At 44.4% G+C, this 18,549-nt stretch overlaps 1 protein-coding gene and 1 pseudogene across 5 annotated transcripts in view; one reads left to right on the forward strand and one right to left on the reverse strand.

Moving 5' to 3' along the window:
* LOC117190098 (hemicentin-2-like) overlaps positions 1 to 18,549 on the reverse strand; it is a 155,370-nt gene that overhangs the window by 14,033 nt on the left and 122,788 nt on the right. For 4 of the 5 annotated variants that reach the window (XM_033395183.1, XM_033395187.1, XM_033395186.1 and 1 more), the window contains exons 4-11: positions 10,695 to 10,830; positions 6,056 to 6,264; positions 5,746 to 5,990; positions 3,289 to 3,361; positions 2,345 to 2,767; positions 2,152 to 2,282; positions 1,390 to 1,543; positions 509 to 1,264 (exon numbers count right to left, since the gene is read on the reverse strand). In XM_033395183.1, the coding sequence (XP_033251074.1) occupies positions 509 to 1,264; positions 1,390 to 1,543; positions 2,152 to 2,282; positions 2,345 to 2,767; positions 3,289 to 3,361; positions 5,746 to 5,990; positions 6,056 to 6,264; positions 10,695 to 10,830 (2,127 nt within the window). The remainder of the gene's footprint in view (positions 1 to 508; positions 1,265 to 1,389; positions 1,544 to 2,151; positions 2,283 to 2,344; positions 2,768 to 3,288; positions 3,362 to 5,745; positions 5,991 to 6,055; positions 6,265 to 10,694; positions 10,831 to 18,549) is intronic. The other variant, XM_033395184.1, reaches the window with a different exon arrangement.
* LOC117190099 lies at positions 11,633 to 13,909 on the forward strand (annotated as a pseudogene).

Raw genomic sequence — 18,549 nt, forward strand, 5'->3', positions numbered from 1 at the left:
ATGTAAATAACAAGCAGAGATTCACTCACCTCACGAGTGAGGCTACGTGCTACGTGCGACAATTATCTACTGACCAGAGAACGAGGCATGCCCCACCCCAGACCGCCCAGTACAACCACAACCCGAATTGAGTAAATATGTTTGCTGTTGCGTTGGTATTTTGTTATGCGCCTCTCAATGGGAAATTAATTAAATATTTTTAAATATGTTTTCTTCTTTCCGATACCCTCTGATTGATGCAGAAAAGTGCACCATGTCTATGGCAAGATAGATCTAGAAGTTATGGTTTAGAATGGCTCCCAAAGAGGAACGATAGGTGTGCCTTTAAATCTCAATCAAAGGTTAGTTGCTACTTCACATAGTTCCCATTCGAACGATAGTTCTTCCAGGGTATCCAAAGTTTCAGCCACCGAGGCCACCCGCCTTTCCTTTCCTTTCCTTTCCGTTCCGGTTTTTCCTTTATCTTTCCACTACGAACCGCTGCACGAGTGGCAGGCAGGTAACTCACCTGCCGGCTGGATGTGGTACCAGCAGAGCTGGCTGTGGCCCATCGGGCTGCTGGCCACGCAGGAAATGGCACCGAAGCTCTCGTAGCTCTCCACGTGGTAGCTGTACACGTTGTTCAGCGGGGGCGCCGTAGTTGTGGTGGGCATGGTCATGGCCTGGCGATGATGCTGCTGCTTGTGCAGTGCGGCCAGCCGCTTGCGCTCCATCATTTGGATGGAGGAGGACGAGGCAGAGCTGGATGCGTGATGGCCAGGGCTGTGGGAGTCGCTGCTGCCTCCAGGGCCACTCGACGACTGGCCTTGCAGCTGGGGCAGCTGTTTCCGCTGGGGCTGTTTGTTCTCCACATGGTTCTTGTGCACCATGTTGGAGTAGACCATTTGCGTGTAGGGCGTCTCCTCGCCATAGTCCTGATAGCCGTCCATCTCGTGCCCCACCGCCGGATAGTCCTCGTCCTCGAAGCGAACGGCCGACATGTCCACAATGCTGGCCGTGCGTCCGTGCCGGCCATGCAGCAGTCCCCATTGATAATATCCGCCCAGGGCCGAGCCGGAGCCAGGTCCGGAGCCGGAAGGCGATTGCAGCGACAGCAGGACCGGTCCGAGCTGCGGCAGCTCGATGAGACTCTCCAGCGAGTTGTTGAAGTGCCACTTGTAATTTAGATTATCGAGTGGATTCGCGTCCACCTCGCAGGTGATGTTGATTGTCTGCTTGAGTGCTGCACGTATAATCGTGGAGTCCGACTTGCACACGGGTGGATCTACGGGGCGGAGAGATGGAGAGTGTGGGAGGGCGAAACAGAAGTGCAGGTTGAAGTTAAGTCAAGTTAGGTTAGAGTGAGAGGTGGAGTGGAGAGAGTGCAGAGAGTGGCAGTGTGGTACTTACACTTCACGTCCAAGTAAACCTCGTTGCTGGACACGCTGCCCTGGAGGTTGCTGGCCCGACAGAAGTACTGGCCGTGCGAGGACTTTGAGATGCCCTGCAGCACCAGCGTCTGGTTGGAGATGATTATCCCGCGCGACGAGTGCAGTTGCTTGTCCTGTGTGGCAGCGGAGTGTGCGGGCGGGGGCGGATGTCAAAAGAGAGAACAAAGGATAACATTAATGTTGTGGGATGTGCTTTTTATATTTCGAGTAGAAATGTTCGATATTCAATTAACTTAACGATGTTGATTCTACGTGGTTCAATTTACGATATTGCATTTACGATATTCGGCTTACGATGCTCAATTTATGCACGTTATTGAATTTACAATACTTCATTTACGATATTCAATTTTATTTAATCATGTTAACTTTTCTCTTTACGATTTTAAATTCACTTTTCGATACTGATTCTAAGATTTTAAATTCACTTTAATAAATTACGATATTGAATTTACGATATTCGGCATACGATATTCAATTTCCCTTTCAATTTCGCCTTTTCACGTATTTGTATTTTTTACATCTAAAAGAAATTTACGATATTCAATTAACTTTTCGATACTGATTCTACAATATTAAATTTACTCTATTCTAGTTACGATATTCGGTTTACGATACACATGTAGCGATTCCCCACTTCACTTACGATATCGGTCTAATTTTTCTTTGCCCAATCTACGATATTCAACTATGGATCTACGAAGATGTATCTTCTACTCACACTGTGATACCACTCCACACGCGTTATCGCCGGATTGGCCTTCACATCGCACTCCAAATAGACATCCGATCCCTTAAGCAGATTATTCGGATCCAGAGGAGCTCCCAGATTCAGGATGACAATGGGTGCATCTGCAAATGTTCGAGAAATGAGCATACAAAGGCCCTCTACTGCACTGATGACCTCTACGTACGTGTCACGTTCAGCATGCGCGAGTCCTTGAGGTAGAGACCCGTGTTGCCATTGCCCAGCGTGGTCATCACCGTGGTGTGACCCTCTTGGAGCTGCTGCGACGTAATACCCGCACTCAGGGAGATGGAACAGACCACCTGCCGTTCATTGTCCTCCGGTACGGGTATCAGCATTAGCTCGGAAATTGTGGTATTCCCATCAGCAGAGGTATAAGCGGAGAGTTCCACATAATTATCGGAATCATCTGAGCGATGATGATGATGATGACTTACAGATTGCGTGGCTCCTTTTAGGATCTGTCCAGCCTTCGACCAAATGATGTGCGGCGGTGGACGAGCACCGATGGCAGTGCAGGTAACGTGGGTGCGAGTGCCAGCTACCAATGCATGATTGAGACCCTGCAGCAGCAGATTGAGCGGAGGAACTATGAAAAGAGAATATTTAAAGTTAGAAGAGGTTACCACCACATGATTCTATTAGTGTTATGCAGCCCCTGGGCTATTGGTCTGCCATCAGGCGAGTGATTAAGTTTACGATATTCAGTTATGGCCCCACAAGGACAGCAGAGCCCACAAAATTCATCTGCATATTCCAAGGCTTCTCGTTTCCGCCGCATCTGCGCATATGGGCGACCTTTATGGAAATGTTCATTATTTATGACACACATTTTATTATGCCCATCATTGGCCGCAACCGCCATGGGACCCACAATACGATTATCATGCGAGACCTCTACGTCGCCCGCATAACCATAAATGTGCATGAATGTGAGTCCTTGCGATGTGCGAGGTGCGCGTCCTCACAAAACTTTAATTACATTAATTTCCATGCGAAATGTCACGCCCACTCGTACACCCAAGCCACCCTCTGACTGTCCTTGAACTGTCCTGCTTTGGCAAACCCCAAAAAAGAAGAGGAATTATATTTAAAGAGTACACAACTTACGATTCAAGTCGAGGATTACTTTCTTCGAGAGGGCCGGCACCACATGCCCATTGGTGGCCTGGCAGGTGTACATCTGAAGGGAGAATTCAATGATTTATACAGACATTATTGCAATGATTGCCAATTAGAAGTAACAATATTCCATAAAACAGATCAGGAGATGATAAATCAAGCTGCTTAACATTTATTTCTAATTACTGCAACACGACCACTCGCCAAGACTAATCAATTATGCCCCAAGCTCCCTCTCTCTCTCACTCTCTGCGGCCAGACACACAGAAATCGAGACCAAAGAGTTCAAATGGTACAAACGGTTGGTAAATGTACGACCATATTCGATATCATAAATTCTCCAGCTACGAGTATTTTCTGGATATTAGTGGTTGCTCGTAACCCGATACTCTTTGGGTCCATATACATTTCGGCCAGTTTATTGGGCCAAAACCGAAAATTGTAACGTTGTCGAGCCATCAAAATATTTGCATAACTTTTGGGGCAGCACAAGTCTCGTTTCTCGATTGGAAAATAAGGTCATTAATTTCCATTTGGTTACACAATATGTACGATAGTCCGGGTAGTCCTATTGGGGCAGGTAGGGGGTCCAGAGGGTCATCAAAGTGCCTCTCTAGGTGTTTATTAATCCCAAACGGTTCTTGCGTTGTCTGTTTTCCATTGGAATCGATTGACTCCCAATCGAAAGCAATCAAATTTGATGGTTAATAATTGATTTATGGTTCTTTTATGCAGTGTTTTCAAATGGTTATGCTTTAATTACCATTTTATAGAAATGCATGACTGTACTAGCATATCATTGTTCTATTAACGATACTCCACTTATAACATTCATTTTAAGATATTTCACTGAGGTTATTCCAATTTTAATTTCCAAAACAGCATCACTCAATCATTGTCCATCAATATTCCAACTGTTTTCAATTCATTGATACATTTTCTCTGGTTTTAAGGTTTTTATACCCGATACTCAAAATGAGTATTGGGGTATATTAGATTTGTGGTAAATGTGGATGTGTGTAACGTCCAGAAGGAATCGTTTCCGACCCCATAAAATATATATATTCTTGATCAGCATCAATAGCCGAGTCGATTGAGCCCTGTCTGTCTGTCCGTCTGTCCGTCCGTCCGTCTGTCCGTCCCTATTAGCGCCTAGTGCTCAAAGACTATAAAAGCTAGAGCAACGATGTTTCGGATCCAGACTTCTGTGATATGTCACTGCTACAAAAATATTTCAAAACTTCGCCCCGCCCACTTCCGCCCCCACAAAGGACGAAAATCTGTGGCATCCACAATTTTAAAGATATGAGAAAACCAAAAACGCAGAATCGTAGAGAATAACCATATCTTTTAGTCTGCAGAATCTGAATTGGATTGTATTATTATTATAGCCAGTTTCAAGAAAACAATTTCATTTTTTCTCGCCCTGTCTCTCTCTAACACACACGTAGCATAGGCGGCTTTGTTAGAGTAAAACATTAGCGCCTAGATCTCAGAGACTATAAAAGCTAGAGCAACCAAATTTCGTCCCCCCCAAAGGACGAAAATCTGTGGCATCCACAATTTTGAAGATACGAGAAAACTAAAAACGTAGAATCATAGATAATGATCTTATCTATCAGGTTGCTGAATCAGATGGATGGATCAGATCAGATCATTTTTATAGCCAAAGGGAACAAATCAATTTGCAGTGGCTACGTAGCGCCCGACGTCACGCTCAGACTGATTTTCTGTCTCTCTCGCACGCACTCTTTGTCGTGTCGTTTAATTTTAGCGGCGTCTGCCGGAGGAGAGCCATACTGACTTAGTATCGGGTATAACTGTAGAGTTGCGGTGTCCGCAGCAACTCACAACGTTCCCCCTCGTTTTTTAATGGGTTTTAGCCAGTAGAATACATTCGAATTTGTCATCTTTATGCTCCACTTATCTTTATGTCTCGTGATATTCCACCTCTTCACAGTGTCCATTCAACCGTCCGAGGTTTAAGCCAATAACTTTTGGTATTACATGACCAGCATTCAAGTGATTCCAATCCCTGGGCACAAAAGATGGTGGGCAGGCCTACTGGATGTATGGTCGGGGCAGGAGCAAGCGCATCTGAATGGCGGGATTAGTGCGGCACAACAATAATGTTCATTAAATGGACCCCGAGGGCAACCACAAGCCACCCAGGGAATGCACGCAGTTGCATTTGATTTCTATTAGTCATTGTGCGGTCGTGGCGGTCCCGCTTGCCACACGGACCGCTGTCGTTAATGGTGGCCGCTTTTCATTGTGGCACACCGAAAATAAATGGCCAGCGGTGCTCTGGGACCAGGAGAGAGCATTGTGCTAGCCGAGAATGAAGGCTTTGTTCCATTCAGGGCGAGAGCCGTAAATATGGCTTACGATATTCGGAGTAGGCCGCCAGCAACAAAGGCCAGTTGACCCGAAGAGGTCACTTACCGTCAATAGATCCTTCCGCTGGATGTTCTTCAGGCGCAGGACATTGCGCACCGAGCCGTCGGGCAGCACCTGAAAGGAGTCGTCGATGAGGGCATGTTCGCGCCACCACGAGACCCTCGGCGGTGGCACTCCACCGCTCGACAGACACGTCAGGTCGATGCTATCGCCCTCGAGGTAGGGCCCCGCTGTCTGGTCGCGTATCTCGGCCCCGTGATGATCCAGTATCGTTAGCAGTGTGGGTGGCACTACATTGGGGAAGATGTCAGTTAGTTATGCCACTCCTGAGGAGAGAGGGGACGGGGGTACCCACCTAGAACTGTCACATTGATGCGCCAATTCCGTGTTGGTGACTTGTTGAAGTCCACGCGGCACTTGTAGAGACCCGCGTCCACAGTCTGGATATTCTTGATGCGCAGTGCGGGCGGATTTGTGTCGTAATGGAAGTGGGCCTTCTTGTTGAACACCGTGTCATCCGCCCAGGGTATGGCCTGATGCAGGGGTCGTCCGCGGGCATCAAAGCTGCGGAATTAAGGGAAAAATATAATTTAATCGAATGCAGAACCAGTGGAAGGAAAGAAAACAACTGCAGGACTATGGAGAGTCTTGGAATCTGTCTTCAAAATTAACTAAAAGAAGTTCCTAGAGAAAACCCTTTGAAAACATAGATAGAACCTAAGAGAACTATGACAAGGAGTGAATATATTTATTGAATGAAGAGAGCTTCGACAATCACTGATAGAACCAAGGAATGATGTGCAAAGGAGAATGACTAACGGCCAAATCGCTCAGCAAAGAAAACCCCAATAAATTGAAGTATACATTTCTTTGTTAACATTCCGTCGCAAGGCCTCCTCCCTTCCCTCAAATAAACCTTCTACCGCCCTGCTCCGACAATTAATTGAACATAAAATTGAGTTCCCCACTAAAAGAGCCCTTTTGACACGTTTTAGACAAAAACACACAACTACATACGTATTTCCAGAGACCAGATACAGAGCAGCCAATGGCCGCCGAAAGACAACTTGGTTTTTATACCCGATACTCAAAATGAGTATTGGGGTATATTAGATTTGTGGTAAAAGTGGATGTGTGTAACGTCCAGAAGGAATCTTTTCCGACCCCATAAAGTATATATATTCTTGATCAGCATCAATAGCCGAGTCGATTGAGCCCTGTCTGTCTGTCCGTCTGTCCGTCTGTCCGTCCGTCCGTCTGTCCGTCTGTCCGTCCCCTTCAGCGCCTAGTGCTCAAAGACTATAAAAGCTAGAGCAACGACGTTTTGGACCCAGACTTCTGTGATATGTCACTGCTACAAAAATATTTCAAAACTTCGCCCCGCCCACTTCCGCCCAAACAAAGGACGAAAATCTGTGGCATCCACAATTTTAACGATATGAGAAAACCAAAAACGTAGAATTGTAGAGAATGACCATATCTTTAAGACTGCGGAATCTGAATTGGATTGTATTATTATTATAGCCAGCATCAAGAAAACAATTTCATTTTTTCTCGCCCTGTCTCTCTCTAACACAATATTGCACATTCGAGAAAACTAAAAACGCAGAATCATAGATAATGACCATATCTATCAGATTGCTGAATCTGGATCAGATCAGATCATTTTTATAGCCAATAGGAACAAATCAATTTGCAGTAGCTACGCAGCGCCCGACGTCACGCTCAGACTGATTTTCTGTCTCTCTCGCACGCACTCTTTGTCGTGTCGTTTAATATTAGCGGCGTCTGCCGGAGGAGAGCCATACTGACTTAGTATCGGGTATAACCGTAGAGTTGCGGTGTCCGCAGCAACTCACAACGTTCCCTCTCGTTTTGTTTTATGGCCCTCTGTCTTCTATGCATTTTGACAAAGTGCCGCATTAAATGTCAACGGAGCCCCCAAGGCTCCCCTCTATCTGCCAGCTAAATCGTTAAATGCATTTACAGAACTTTTGATTTCCATTTGGCTTTCTTTTTATTCCTTTATTCCCTGACTTTTTTTTGAATTCTTAAATGGTCACATTTAATTTGGTTTTCATTCTCTTTTTTTATACATTTTTGTATACCCATTGGGTGTACAGAACGTGGGGGTGTATTGCCTTTGTGGATGGCAATCGCTTAAGAGACCTGCTTGAAAGGCAGAAAAGAAAAGTATGATCCACTCCCACAACGTGCTCTCTTTTCGGGACTTATTATGAATAAGACCCGAAAGAGAGGGAGTGGTCCCTTCCGTAATTAAAATAATTTTTGAGTAAGAATCAAGAAAAAACTATTTATAAATGTCAACAAAATTATCTTTTACATCATATTTTGTGAAGCTAAAGCCATCACAATACACAGGGTATCCTTTAGTCGGACTATCCCCATTTGTTCTTTATTTTGTTCATTTTTTCAAGGATTTTTTAATTGGAGGACTCTATATTTCTGGTTGGATTTAAACCTTTGAGTGAAAAAATGGGAAATTATTTTGCTTTTTCCCGATAGTTAATGCCATTGCGTAAAGTCTGTAGATGTGCGTTTTTCCATTTTCCATTTTCCGTTTTGTAATTCGATAAATTAATTGATCAATTTAGCGCTTGTGCTGTTCTGTTTCGCCTTGCGGCTTAAGCGGATTCTCATTTTTATTTATACATACGTACATATTTATGTATACTTTTTGTTTCACTTTGTTTTCCCACGAGAATTAAATGTTGTTGTTGTTGCTTTTTTGCTTTCGTTGGGTGTTTTTTTGTGGCTTTAAGTTGCTTTAGCATTAAAATTTCGTTTGGTGACTTTTGGGTGATAAAAATCCATCCACATGGAAGGATTTTAAATTCTCTCTTAAATTTCCGGGAACAGAAAAATGGGAAATATATGTTCTTAAAAAATAAAGAGAATCCAGTTAAATTTCAGTTGTGAAAACTTTACACGATTATCGCCACAGATTATCTCACATTTTGAATAGATCAGATCACGGGGTCCCAATTTCTGGGATCTCTCGGGATGATTTATCATTGGAGCCCACAAAAAAACATTGGGAAATGCACTCGAAAAGCCAAAGACAACAATGGAACACGGGATTAAGTGGCACAAGATGGATGGGATATCTGCTAATGGATTTTAAAGATAATTAAATTATGTTCCAAGAAGTGGGAGCGAGGGAGAGAGAGAGAGAAGAAAGCATACCTTGCTGGAAGAGGGGCAAAAGACAAGAGGCGAAAGGTTATCCCATGGGTTATCCATGGCAATTGGAAAACAAATTTCTCATGCAATTAATCTCTCGACCTTTTGCCAGAACGTTTTTGGACATATTGAAATTTCCAGCACGCAAAGAGAACCACAACAGACACAGAAACAGAAAGAGAAGAAAATTTATGTAGTGTAGAAAAAGGAAATTAAAATTGATGGAAAACAATAAAGAAATGCGGGCGGGTGGAAAGTACACAAACCGAGAGGTGGAGATATCTGCATAATCCCTAACTTTATGCCGTCATAAAAGCTGAAAGCGGCTACCGCTACCTCCCCACCCAACACCGCACATTTTTCCACCATTTCCCTCTCACGTTCGACTGGCTGTGGTAATTGCAATCGCCGCCAGCGAGGTCGCACTGTGGACCACATGAATGCACATCCTCCAGCGTGCGCATTGACACTTTGACTTGACGACCTCCATCGATTTTTCGGTACATACCCTTTAAAGAGGACATTGTCTGTGAGTCCAAGTGTTTATTAGGCAAAAGAGGAACGATTTTTGGAGCTGCCAAAGGCAGGTTCTTCGAGGAAAATTCTAGAAAATTATGTCAGAGAAAAGCTGCATCTTTAAGGGTATTCAAAGCATTTAGAAGCTCGCCTTCCGTGGTCTGCGACTCATTCAAAGAAAAAAAGAAATAAATTTAATGGAAAATAAAATATAAAAAAAAAAATCAATTTCTGGTCTATTGCGCATCTGTCTGCTTTCTTCGTTGAAGCTCTCTACCTTGTTGTCTTTTCCTGGAAAATGGCAAAGGGAAGCACACACAAAAATAATATAAAAAGTGAGTTGCCAACGAGCGACCTTTGAACCGAATTGCTGCGCTGCCAATCAGCCAGTCAGTGGCTAAATGTAATGTTAACTATCTACCAATTATGTGTGCCTCCTGCCACACGCCCACCCCCCTAACCTTTCGCCTGTGCACCCTATACCATCACTCACTCACATGTTCAACCTCCCCCACAATCACCTTTCACCCCCAGTCCCTCAACCCATCAACCTTGTGACATTTTCTGGCCCACTGCTTTACAAAATACCGAGTATTTTCTTCGCTTTTTCGTTTTCCTTCCCTGATGATGAGCTTGTTAAAAATTATTTAGGAACCAGGTTAAGGGGGGAGGGGGGTGAACGAGTATAGAGAGCCCACACCCCGCCCCCCTTCCATCGGTGCACGTAGGTTCTTCTGTGTAAATAATGTTTATATCGTCAAATTCAACATAAATGCCTCACGTTAATAGAATTTATAATGAGACCTCTGCCGCCCCTATCATCCATGGGCCCCTCTCTCTCTCTACTGAGACCTTCGATTCATAATTGGCTGAAATTCCCAATGGAATCGAAACTGGGTCTTTGGCTCAACAAAATATTAAGTGAAATTCATTTAGCTGACACTTTCGAGGGGTGTTACTGTGCAATAATCTCATGGGGGAGCCGACAGGGAAGGCGTTTCAAATCCTTGAATTTGAGTCAAGGGGATTTGGGGCATATTTTAAAAGAGATTTGGGGGGCCGGCGGGGAGGGGGATTTTGAAGATTATTTCTTAGATAAAAATACATTCAGGGAGGGAAATTGTTAAGCCTATTCCATGGCGAAGGTATAATTAAGATTCACAAGGGAAGCCAGAGATTCATTAATTTTTCACTCCTACATCTTCTACTTCCTAATAGATGAACTCTTAAATCTTCTATTTACCTATAGATGTGCTCTTAAATCTTCTACTTACGTATAGATGGGCTTCACATTGCCCTGACGATACCAGATGACCAATTGGACCTTGTCTGCAATCATTGTCCCCGGCAGCAGATCGCAGGGTAGCGCCACCTCCGAGCCCACGGCAGTGAGTGCTTCCGATAGGGGTCCTGAAAAAAGGTACGAAAATGTATATAGATATTAGCAAATGGTACAAGCACGTATATCTACAAATAAAGTATATATTTTTAATGTGGAGCATCCCCTCTTTCTCTGGACTTTTGGATGTCTTATCATCGTGTTGTTTTTGGGGGTTGTGGCTGGAGCTTCAATTAGTTGTGCAGCCCCCCTCTAGAGATGGGCGCGTGACACGTCCATGGAGACTTCACGCTGGCTGCCTTTCCGCCATTTTCAGGGTGTTGCCTCTTTCTGGGTGTCGTGGAGCGATTGGTATGTATATTTGGTACTATCAAAAGGCATTGTAATTATACAAATTATATTTTCCATATTTCGTATTGCAACACCAACAGCAGGGCGTTGTCGTACGTGCCTATATGTGGCATACGTCCCATGAACGTTTATGTTGAATGAATGCCTTTCCAAAATATTAATCAATATATTATCTGGATTAGCTGCTCCGCTGCTCCCCGCTCCCCCCTATTCGGGAACCTTCTTCCTTTTCTGGCGCTCTCTTTCCCGCTCTTTTGGCAACGAAATTCAATTATTTTAATGCATTTTTATTCCTTTAATGGAAGGGGGGGGACTTTTTAATGATTGACGGGTAAATTATTACCCGATTTGGGGATATGTGGCTTCTGGCAAATAGAGGATATAGGAAATGGTGGCTTTTTAAGCTAATTAATGTAAATTAAATGATGGATTGAATGGCACATAAATGGATTGAAATTGTTGTTGTAGAAGGGAAATGGATGTAGAGTGGGATTAAAATAGGAATAGGGTATGGATACTGCCCAGCTGTTCGGCCATACACACGCACGTGCTGCAGCGTCGCCTTCTTAACTTGTATTTTCCATATTTGGCTACTGTTTTGGGACGCCGTCCCCTCCGCACTCCACACTCCGCACACCAAAAGCTGCACAAGCATCGCCGCACAAGCCGCCGAAATGGGCAAGAACAAGCGCAAGAACAAGCAGCAGCAGCAACAGCAGCAGTCGCCGTCACTGGCCCAGACGCCAACGCAGACGCAGTCGGAAGCAGCCTCTGGATCCGCTTCGGGGACGACCTCGGCATCGGGCTCCGCTGCGGGTAATCAAACAAGCGACAGCCATAGCGTTCAGGACAAGAACAAAATCGATGGAAAGCGCTTCCCCAGCCTGAGTGGCCAGCGGGGCGAGCTGAACGCACTAGTTGTGCGCCTCTTGGAGCTAGTGGCCATGCAGCCGGCCAATCCTAACGAAGAGTGGAAGCAGTATGTGGAGCTGCAGCTACAGCTGCAGCGAATCATGGTGCTGGAGGAGCCGTTGCAGAAGGCCGTCTGCCTGGATGCCACCGACGACCAGTCGCGCAGGCCAAAATTACCGCGTTTAGCGAATGGGCCAAGGCGGGCGGCGTGAAGACCGACTGTCTGGAGATAGCCATCTTTCCTGGCTATCAGCTGGGCCTGCGTGCCACCCAGGACATCGCCGCCGAGCAGCCAGTTTTGAGCGTGCCACGAACGCTGATCTTCTCCGAGGAGCACTTGCCCGAGACCGACCGCAAGCTCTTCTGCAACTTTCCTCTGCTGACTAACTTCAACCTGGCGTTGAGGCCCTGGTCATCGAGAAGGTGCGCGGCCCGGACAGTGTCTGGCGTCCCTACATCGACGTCCCGCCGGCTCGCTACAACACCGTCCTCTACTTCTCCATCGAGCAGATGCAGCGGCTCCGCGGCACCGCTGCCTGCACCTCGGCCCTGCGCCAGTGCCGCGTCATTGCCCGCCAGTATGCCAACATGTACAAGTGCGCCCACATTCGGCCCGACGCCAGTAGCGCCTCCTCGATGGGCGTGCTCTTCACCCAGCACGGCCTTTGCTACGAGCTCTACCGGTGGGCAGTGTCGACGGTGATGACGCGTCAGAATCTGGTGCCTCGTGAGCTTCAGGCCAACGATGACGGTGACGACCTCAGCCAGTTGCCCATTTCGGCCTTGATACCCTACTGGGACATGGCCAATCACAGGCCCGGGAAGATAACCTCCTACTACGACAGCGGTGTCCACCAGATGGACTGCACGGCCCAGGAGGCCTGCAAGGCTGGCGAGCAGTTCTTCATCTACTACGGCGATCGATCCAATGCCGATCTGCTGGTCCACAACGGTTTCATAGATGTGAACAACCGGAAGGACTACGTAAAGATCCGTCTGGGCCTGCGTCTCTCAGATGCCCTGGTCGAGCAGCGGGCCAAGATTCTGGCAAGACTTAACATAGAGCGGAAGGCGGAGCTTAGGGTGCTTCTGGCTCCCGATTACATCTCCGGCGTGCTGCTGGCCTTCGTGCGCGTCTTCAACATGAGCGCCGACCAGCTGGAGCACTGGGGCAGCGACTTGGAGCGCGCCGTAGATCTGTTGCACATCGACTGTGCTTTGGAGACGGATCATGAGACGCGCACATGGCAGTACTTGTACCAGCGGCTCAAGCTGCTGCTTGGCGTCCTCGAGGCGACTTTCAAGGAGTTGGACGAACTTCAGCAACTAGAGAAAAAACAGCTTACGGAGAAGCAGGAGGTTAATAAGGAGCTGCCGGGCCAGGAGATCGATCTACTGGTGGTGCAGTACCGCCGGCTGGAGCGTCGCATTCTCACGGATGCCCTCGAGTATGCCCAGGAGCGGTGCAAGGTCTGAATTGCTCAGACCCCCTAAGATTAACCAAACCAGATGAATTATCTTTCGAGAGCATCACTTACGAAATTCGAGTGGCCATCTAAGCAGGAATAACTCATTTAGCAGTAACGACAAGCCGCTTTTATTCAAGGTTAATTTATTTTAATTTCAGTTGGTTTTTTTTTGCAGTAGATCTTAGTCGTGAAACCAAAAGAACACTTCTTCATTTATCGGTTGTAGGCGGTATTGATCGACTATCAATTGCAATAAACCGTCTTCACGATAATCTATATTGAAGTCTGTCTCGATCTTAACTCTTTTGTGCACAGCATAAGCCACGCACAGAAATATGATTATGAATCTAGTTTCTAGCGATTATTTGTTTTGTTTTGTTTGCTTTTTATTTTGATTTCATTTAATATATTTTTTGTTTTCGAAAATAAATAAAATGAGAGGTTAAGGGAATAGGAAGAGAAATAAAAACCAAATGAATTGAAATGCAATGGGAATATTGAAAAGGGAATGAAATGGAAAGAAAATATGAATGGAAAGCGTGTAAATTGGGAACGGAATAGAAAAAAAAAACAATGATACGATAATGATAGAGAAACAAAAATTGGAATGCAACAGAAACTTAACGAGGAAGGAATTCAATGGAAATGAAACAGTGATAGGAATGGACAACATAGAAATGGGAATGGAAGGAAAGAACAGGTATATATTGAAATGGGAATGAAATGGGAAGAAAATCAGAATAGAATGCGTATCAAATGGGAATGGAATAGGAATAAAACAACAATGATACGATAATGAAATTAAAAAAACAGTAGAAATATAATCAGTATGCAATTTAATGGAAATGAAACAGTGATCCGAATGGAATAAAGCCAACATTAAAATGGGAATGGAAAGAAGGAACAGGAATATATCTAGAAGGGAATGAAATACGAAGCGTAGAAACAAGAAAGCATACAGATCTAGGAATAAACATAAGTATAAATTAGTTCCGAAGGAAAAGCCTCGACATGTGTGCCTGCAATTGGACATGGTATTGGATTAACCATAAATATTCCATAAGCGGTTTCTCGTCCAATACAATAACAAGAATTTCTTAATGAGAAACCCCCAGACCAGCCATGCCCCAAAATGTCGATCGTTCCTGCCACTCACTCCTCGCTGCCCCGTTCGTTAGCGTTTCCGGATTTCCGAGCCATTAGTAACATTTGCCATTAGGCAATCGCAATCCTCCTCCAGCGATATGCATAAACACACTTAAACAAATTAAGAGGCGCCACAGAAAAAAAAATAAAGCCCCAAACCGACGCGAAGCAATTGGTAATCGGATGAATGATATAATTCATTGAGGGCCCCAAATGCAATTTGTTATGGCACCGAAATGAAAATGAAAATGGAATTTGGATTTGGAATTGGGTCAACAGATCAAAGCGATTAGGCGACGAACAACGAAATGAGTTACAGATACAAATGGATCACCCCCTTCGCTATAGATAAAGAGTTCAATTACTAATTGCAATCATCCGAACAAATGTTCACAGACGCACAACAAATGACGCTGAACTTTTGCAATCGATTCTGATTCAGAATGCTCTGATCTATTTCGATCTGTTTGATTTTTGGCTCCTCTCTGACCCTCGCAAGAGATTTATTGTCACACGCTCCGAATTGGATGGATTGATATTGATTGAATGATCGCTGCCGTCGACTCTGACAGATAGAGAGAGAGGGCCATTGGGTGGGGAAGTGCATTTAAGTGCCGTTCTGATTTCTATTTTTATTGGCGAGGAAATATTTTGACAAATTTCGTTGGATCTGTTGGCTGACTGATGGACATTTGGCTGCTAATGGTGCATGCAACAAATTTCCCGGCTCATGTATTCTATAATTAAGCGGAACATCGCATTGAGGCAAGCGACCGCCTGGCCAGAAACCAACGAAGCGACGTGGCAAGATGTTCGTTGTTCGTTCCGTGGCCCCGATGTTGTCGCCTCATAATTGTGCCACTTAATGTGGGCGTCAACATGATTTGACCAAGTTGTTTGCTTGTTTCTCGCCCCTCCCGTTTTTTCCCTGTCAAAAACACAGCGAGAAAGAGATACGAGGCTCTTGCAGTCCTCGACGGCCGGGGACTCAATTTATGAACCAACGAAAAAATTCATTCAAGTTCGTGGAATATGGGAATCAACTGGAATGAAATGGGAAGAAAATCAGAATAGAATGCGTATCAAATGGGAATGGAATAGGAATAAAACAACAATGATACGATAATGAAATTAAAAAAAAAGTAGAAATATAATCAGTATGCAATTTAATGGAAATGAAACAGTGATCCGAATGGAATAAAGCCAACATTAAAATGGGAATGGAAAGAAGGAAAAGGAATATATCTAGAAGGGAATGAAATACGAAGCGTAGAAACAAGAAAGCATACAGATCTAGGAATAAATATAAGTATAAATTAGATCCGAAGGAAAAGCCTCGACATGTGTGCCTGCAATTGGACATGGTATTGGATTAACCATAAATATTCCATAAGCGGTTTCTCGTCCAATACAATAACAAGAATTTCTTAATGAGAAACCCCCAGACCAGCCATGCCCCAAAATGTCGATCGTTCCTGCCACTCACTCCTCGCTGCCCCGTTCGTTAGCGTTTCCGGATTTCCGAGCCATTAGTAACATTTGCCATTAGGCAATCGCAATCCTCCTCCAGCGATATGCATAAACACACTTAAACAAATTAAGAGGCGCCACAGAAAAAAAAAATAAAGCCCCAAACCGACGCGAAGCAATTGGTAATCGGATGAATGATATAATTCATTGAGGGCCCCAAATGCAATTTGTTATGGCACCGAAATGAAAATGAAAATGGAATTTGGATTTGGAATTGGGTCAACAGATCAAAGCGATTAGGCGACGAACAACGAAATGAGTTACAGATACAAATGGATCACCCCCTTCGCTATAGATAAAGAGTTCAATTACTAATTGCAATCATCCGAACAAATCCTTAGTTAACCGTAGAAAAATGCTTGGTGTGATATTTATGCACAACTTGATCAGGGGTGACATAGACAGCCCTGATCTGTTGAGCCGCATAAACTTCACGATTCCTATTAGACTGACTAGAAATTTTATACCGTTGTTCCTTCCACTTTGTAGATCGAATTATTCCTTGCATGAACCGTTTAGGGTCTTATGCTCGGATTATAATTCCCTCTACCATATTGTATCCACCACTAATTCTCTTCCTCTTATTAAATTATTAATCCTTACACACCTTTCTATTAATTAGTAACTGTAGTGGTATTTGTACTTTGATTGCATGCTTAGTTTCTTAGTAAGTTTAGTACTAATTTTCCTCGAATGTTAGTCTAATAGCTATCTTTCTTGCATGTTCGCGTTTGGTTCGGCTACGCACCGCGCGTCATGCGGCAGCGCCCCTCGGTCGGTTGGGCGGGAGGAGGGCTGCGTTTTGCCTGGGATCCGCGCGTAACAGCCTTCTGCTGGTGTCACACGGGCCACTTGACGGTGCAGTAGCTGCATCGCCTCTTGAAAGATGCAGTCATTGCATGTCAACGTCCACAAATAGAAAAAAAAAAAAAAAAAAAAAAAAAAAAAATGTTCACAGACGCACAACAAATGACGCTGAACTTTTGCAATCGATTCTGATTCAGAATGCTCTGATCTATTTCGATCTGTTTGATTTTTGGCTCCTCTCTGACCCTCGCAAGAGATTTATTGTCACACGCTCCGAATTGGATGGATTGATATTGATTGAATGATCGCTGCCGTCGACTCTGACAGATAGAGAGAGAGGGCCATTGGGTGGGGAAGTGCATTTAAGTGCCGTTCTGATTTCTATTTTTATTGGCGGGGAAATATTTTGACAAATTTCGTTGGATCTGTTGATGGACATTTGGCTGCTAATGGTGCATGCAACAAATTTCCCGGCTCATGTATTCTATAATTAAGCGGAACATCGCATTGAGGCAAGCGACCGCCTGGCCAGAAACCAACGAAGCGACGTGGCAAGATGTTCGTTGTTCGTTCCGTGGCCCCGATGTTGTCGCCTCATAATTGTGCCACTTAATGTGGGCGTCAACATGATATGACCAAGTTGTTTGCTTGTTTCTCGCCCCTCCCGTTTTTTCCCTGTCAAAAACACAGCGAGAAAGAGATACGAGGCTCTTGCAGTCCTCGACGGCCGGGGACTCAATTTATGAACCAACGAAAAAATTCATTCAAGTTCGTGGAATATGGGAATCATATGTCATATGCCCAATGGGTCGGAGTGCATTTGATATTCTCGGAAATTCTCTATAAAATGTTCAATCTTTAAAGTTGTTGGGGGAGTTATCTTTCAGATAAAATCTATTCGCTTTGATAATTCGAAGGAATAAAAATGATTAAGGAGTGTGTTCGGAGTAGAATTTGGAGGATTCCAAGCATATTGTGTGTAATTCCAGGGTGTTCTTCAGTTTTAGGAGAATTTTAGAGTAATAATAATAGCTTCGGAGTAGATCTTAAGAGCTTTCTAGCCACCATTTATATGATATTCGGAGTAAATTGTGCAAATATATATTTTATTCAAATATATTGAAGCATTACAATACGATAAGCTTTCGGAGATATATCCGATCAATTTCGGAGTAAATTCGGAGTAACTTAGAATATATTTCCCTGTATATTTACTCAACCCACAACCGAAATGCACTTAAACTCTTTCCTTGAAATACGAATCCCACTCCGAATTCCATTGCATTTTCTGCCCCATCCCCGCACCCACATTAAGCCCAGTTGCATGCCCCCCGGGTGCACAACCATTCTGAGAGCTCATTTAGAACATTTGTGAAAACAAACAACAGGCCAAGTGGCCCGGCCCCCAAACAATTATCCAGTCCATCCGTCATCCCTGCATTTGCATCCAACGCGAGCCATCGATCTCCTTCCGAAGTTATTGATTTATTTATTTGTTTTGCCTGCAACTGTGAAAATATTTTGACAATCGCCTCAAGCGATGCCCAAGCTGCATGTCGATGAGGTAATTATTCA

This window comes from Drosophila miranda, assembly GCF_003369915.1.
Source record: "Drosophila miranda strain MSH22 chromosome Y unlocalized genomic scaffold, D.miranda_PacBio2.1 Contig_Y1_pilon, whole genome shotgun sequence".
NCBI lineage: Eukaryota > Metazoa > Arthropoda > Insecta > Diptera > Drosophilidae > Drosophila > Drosophila miranda.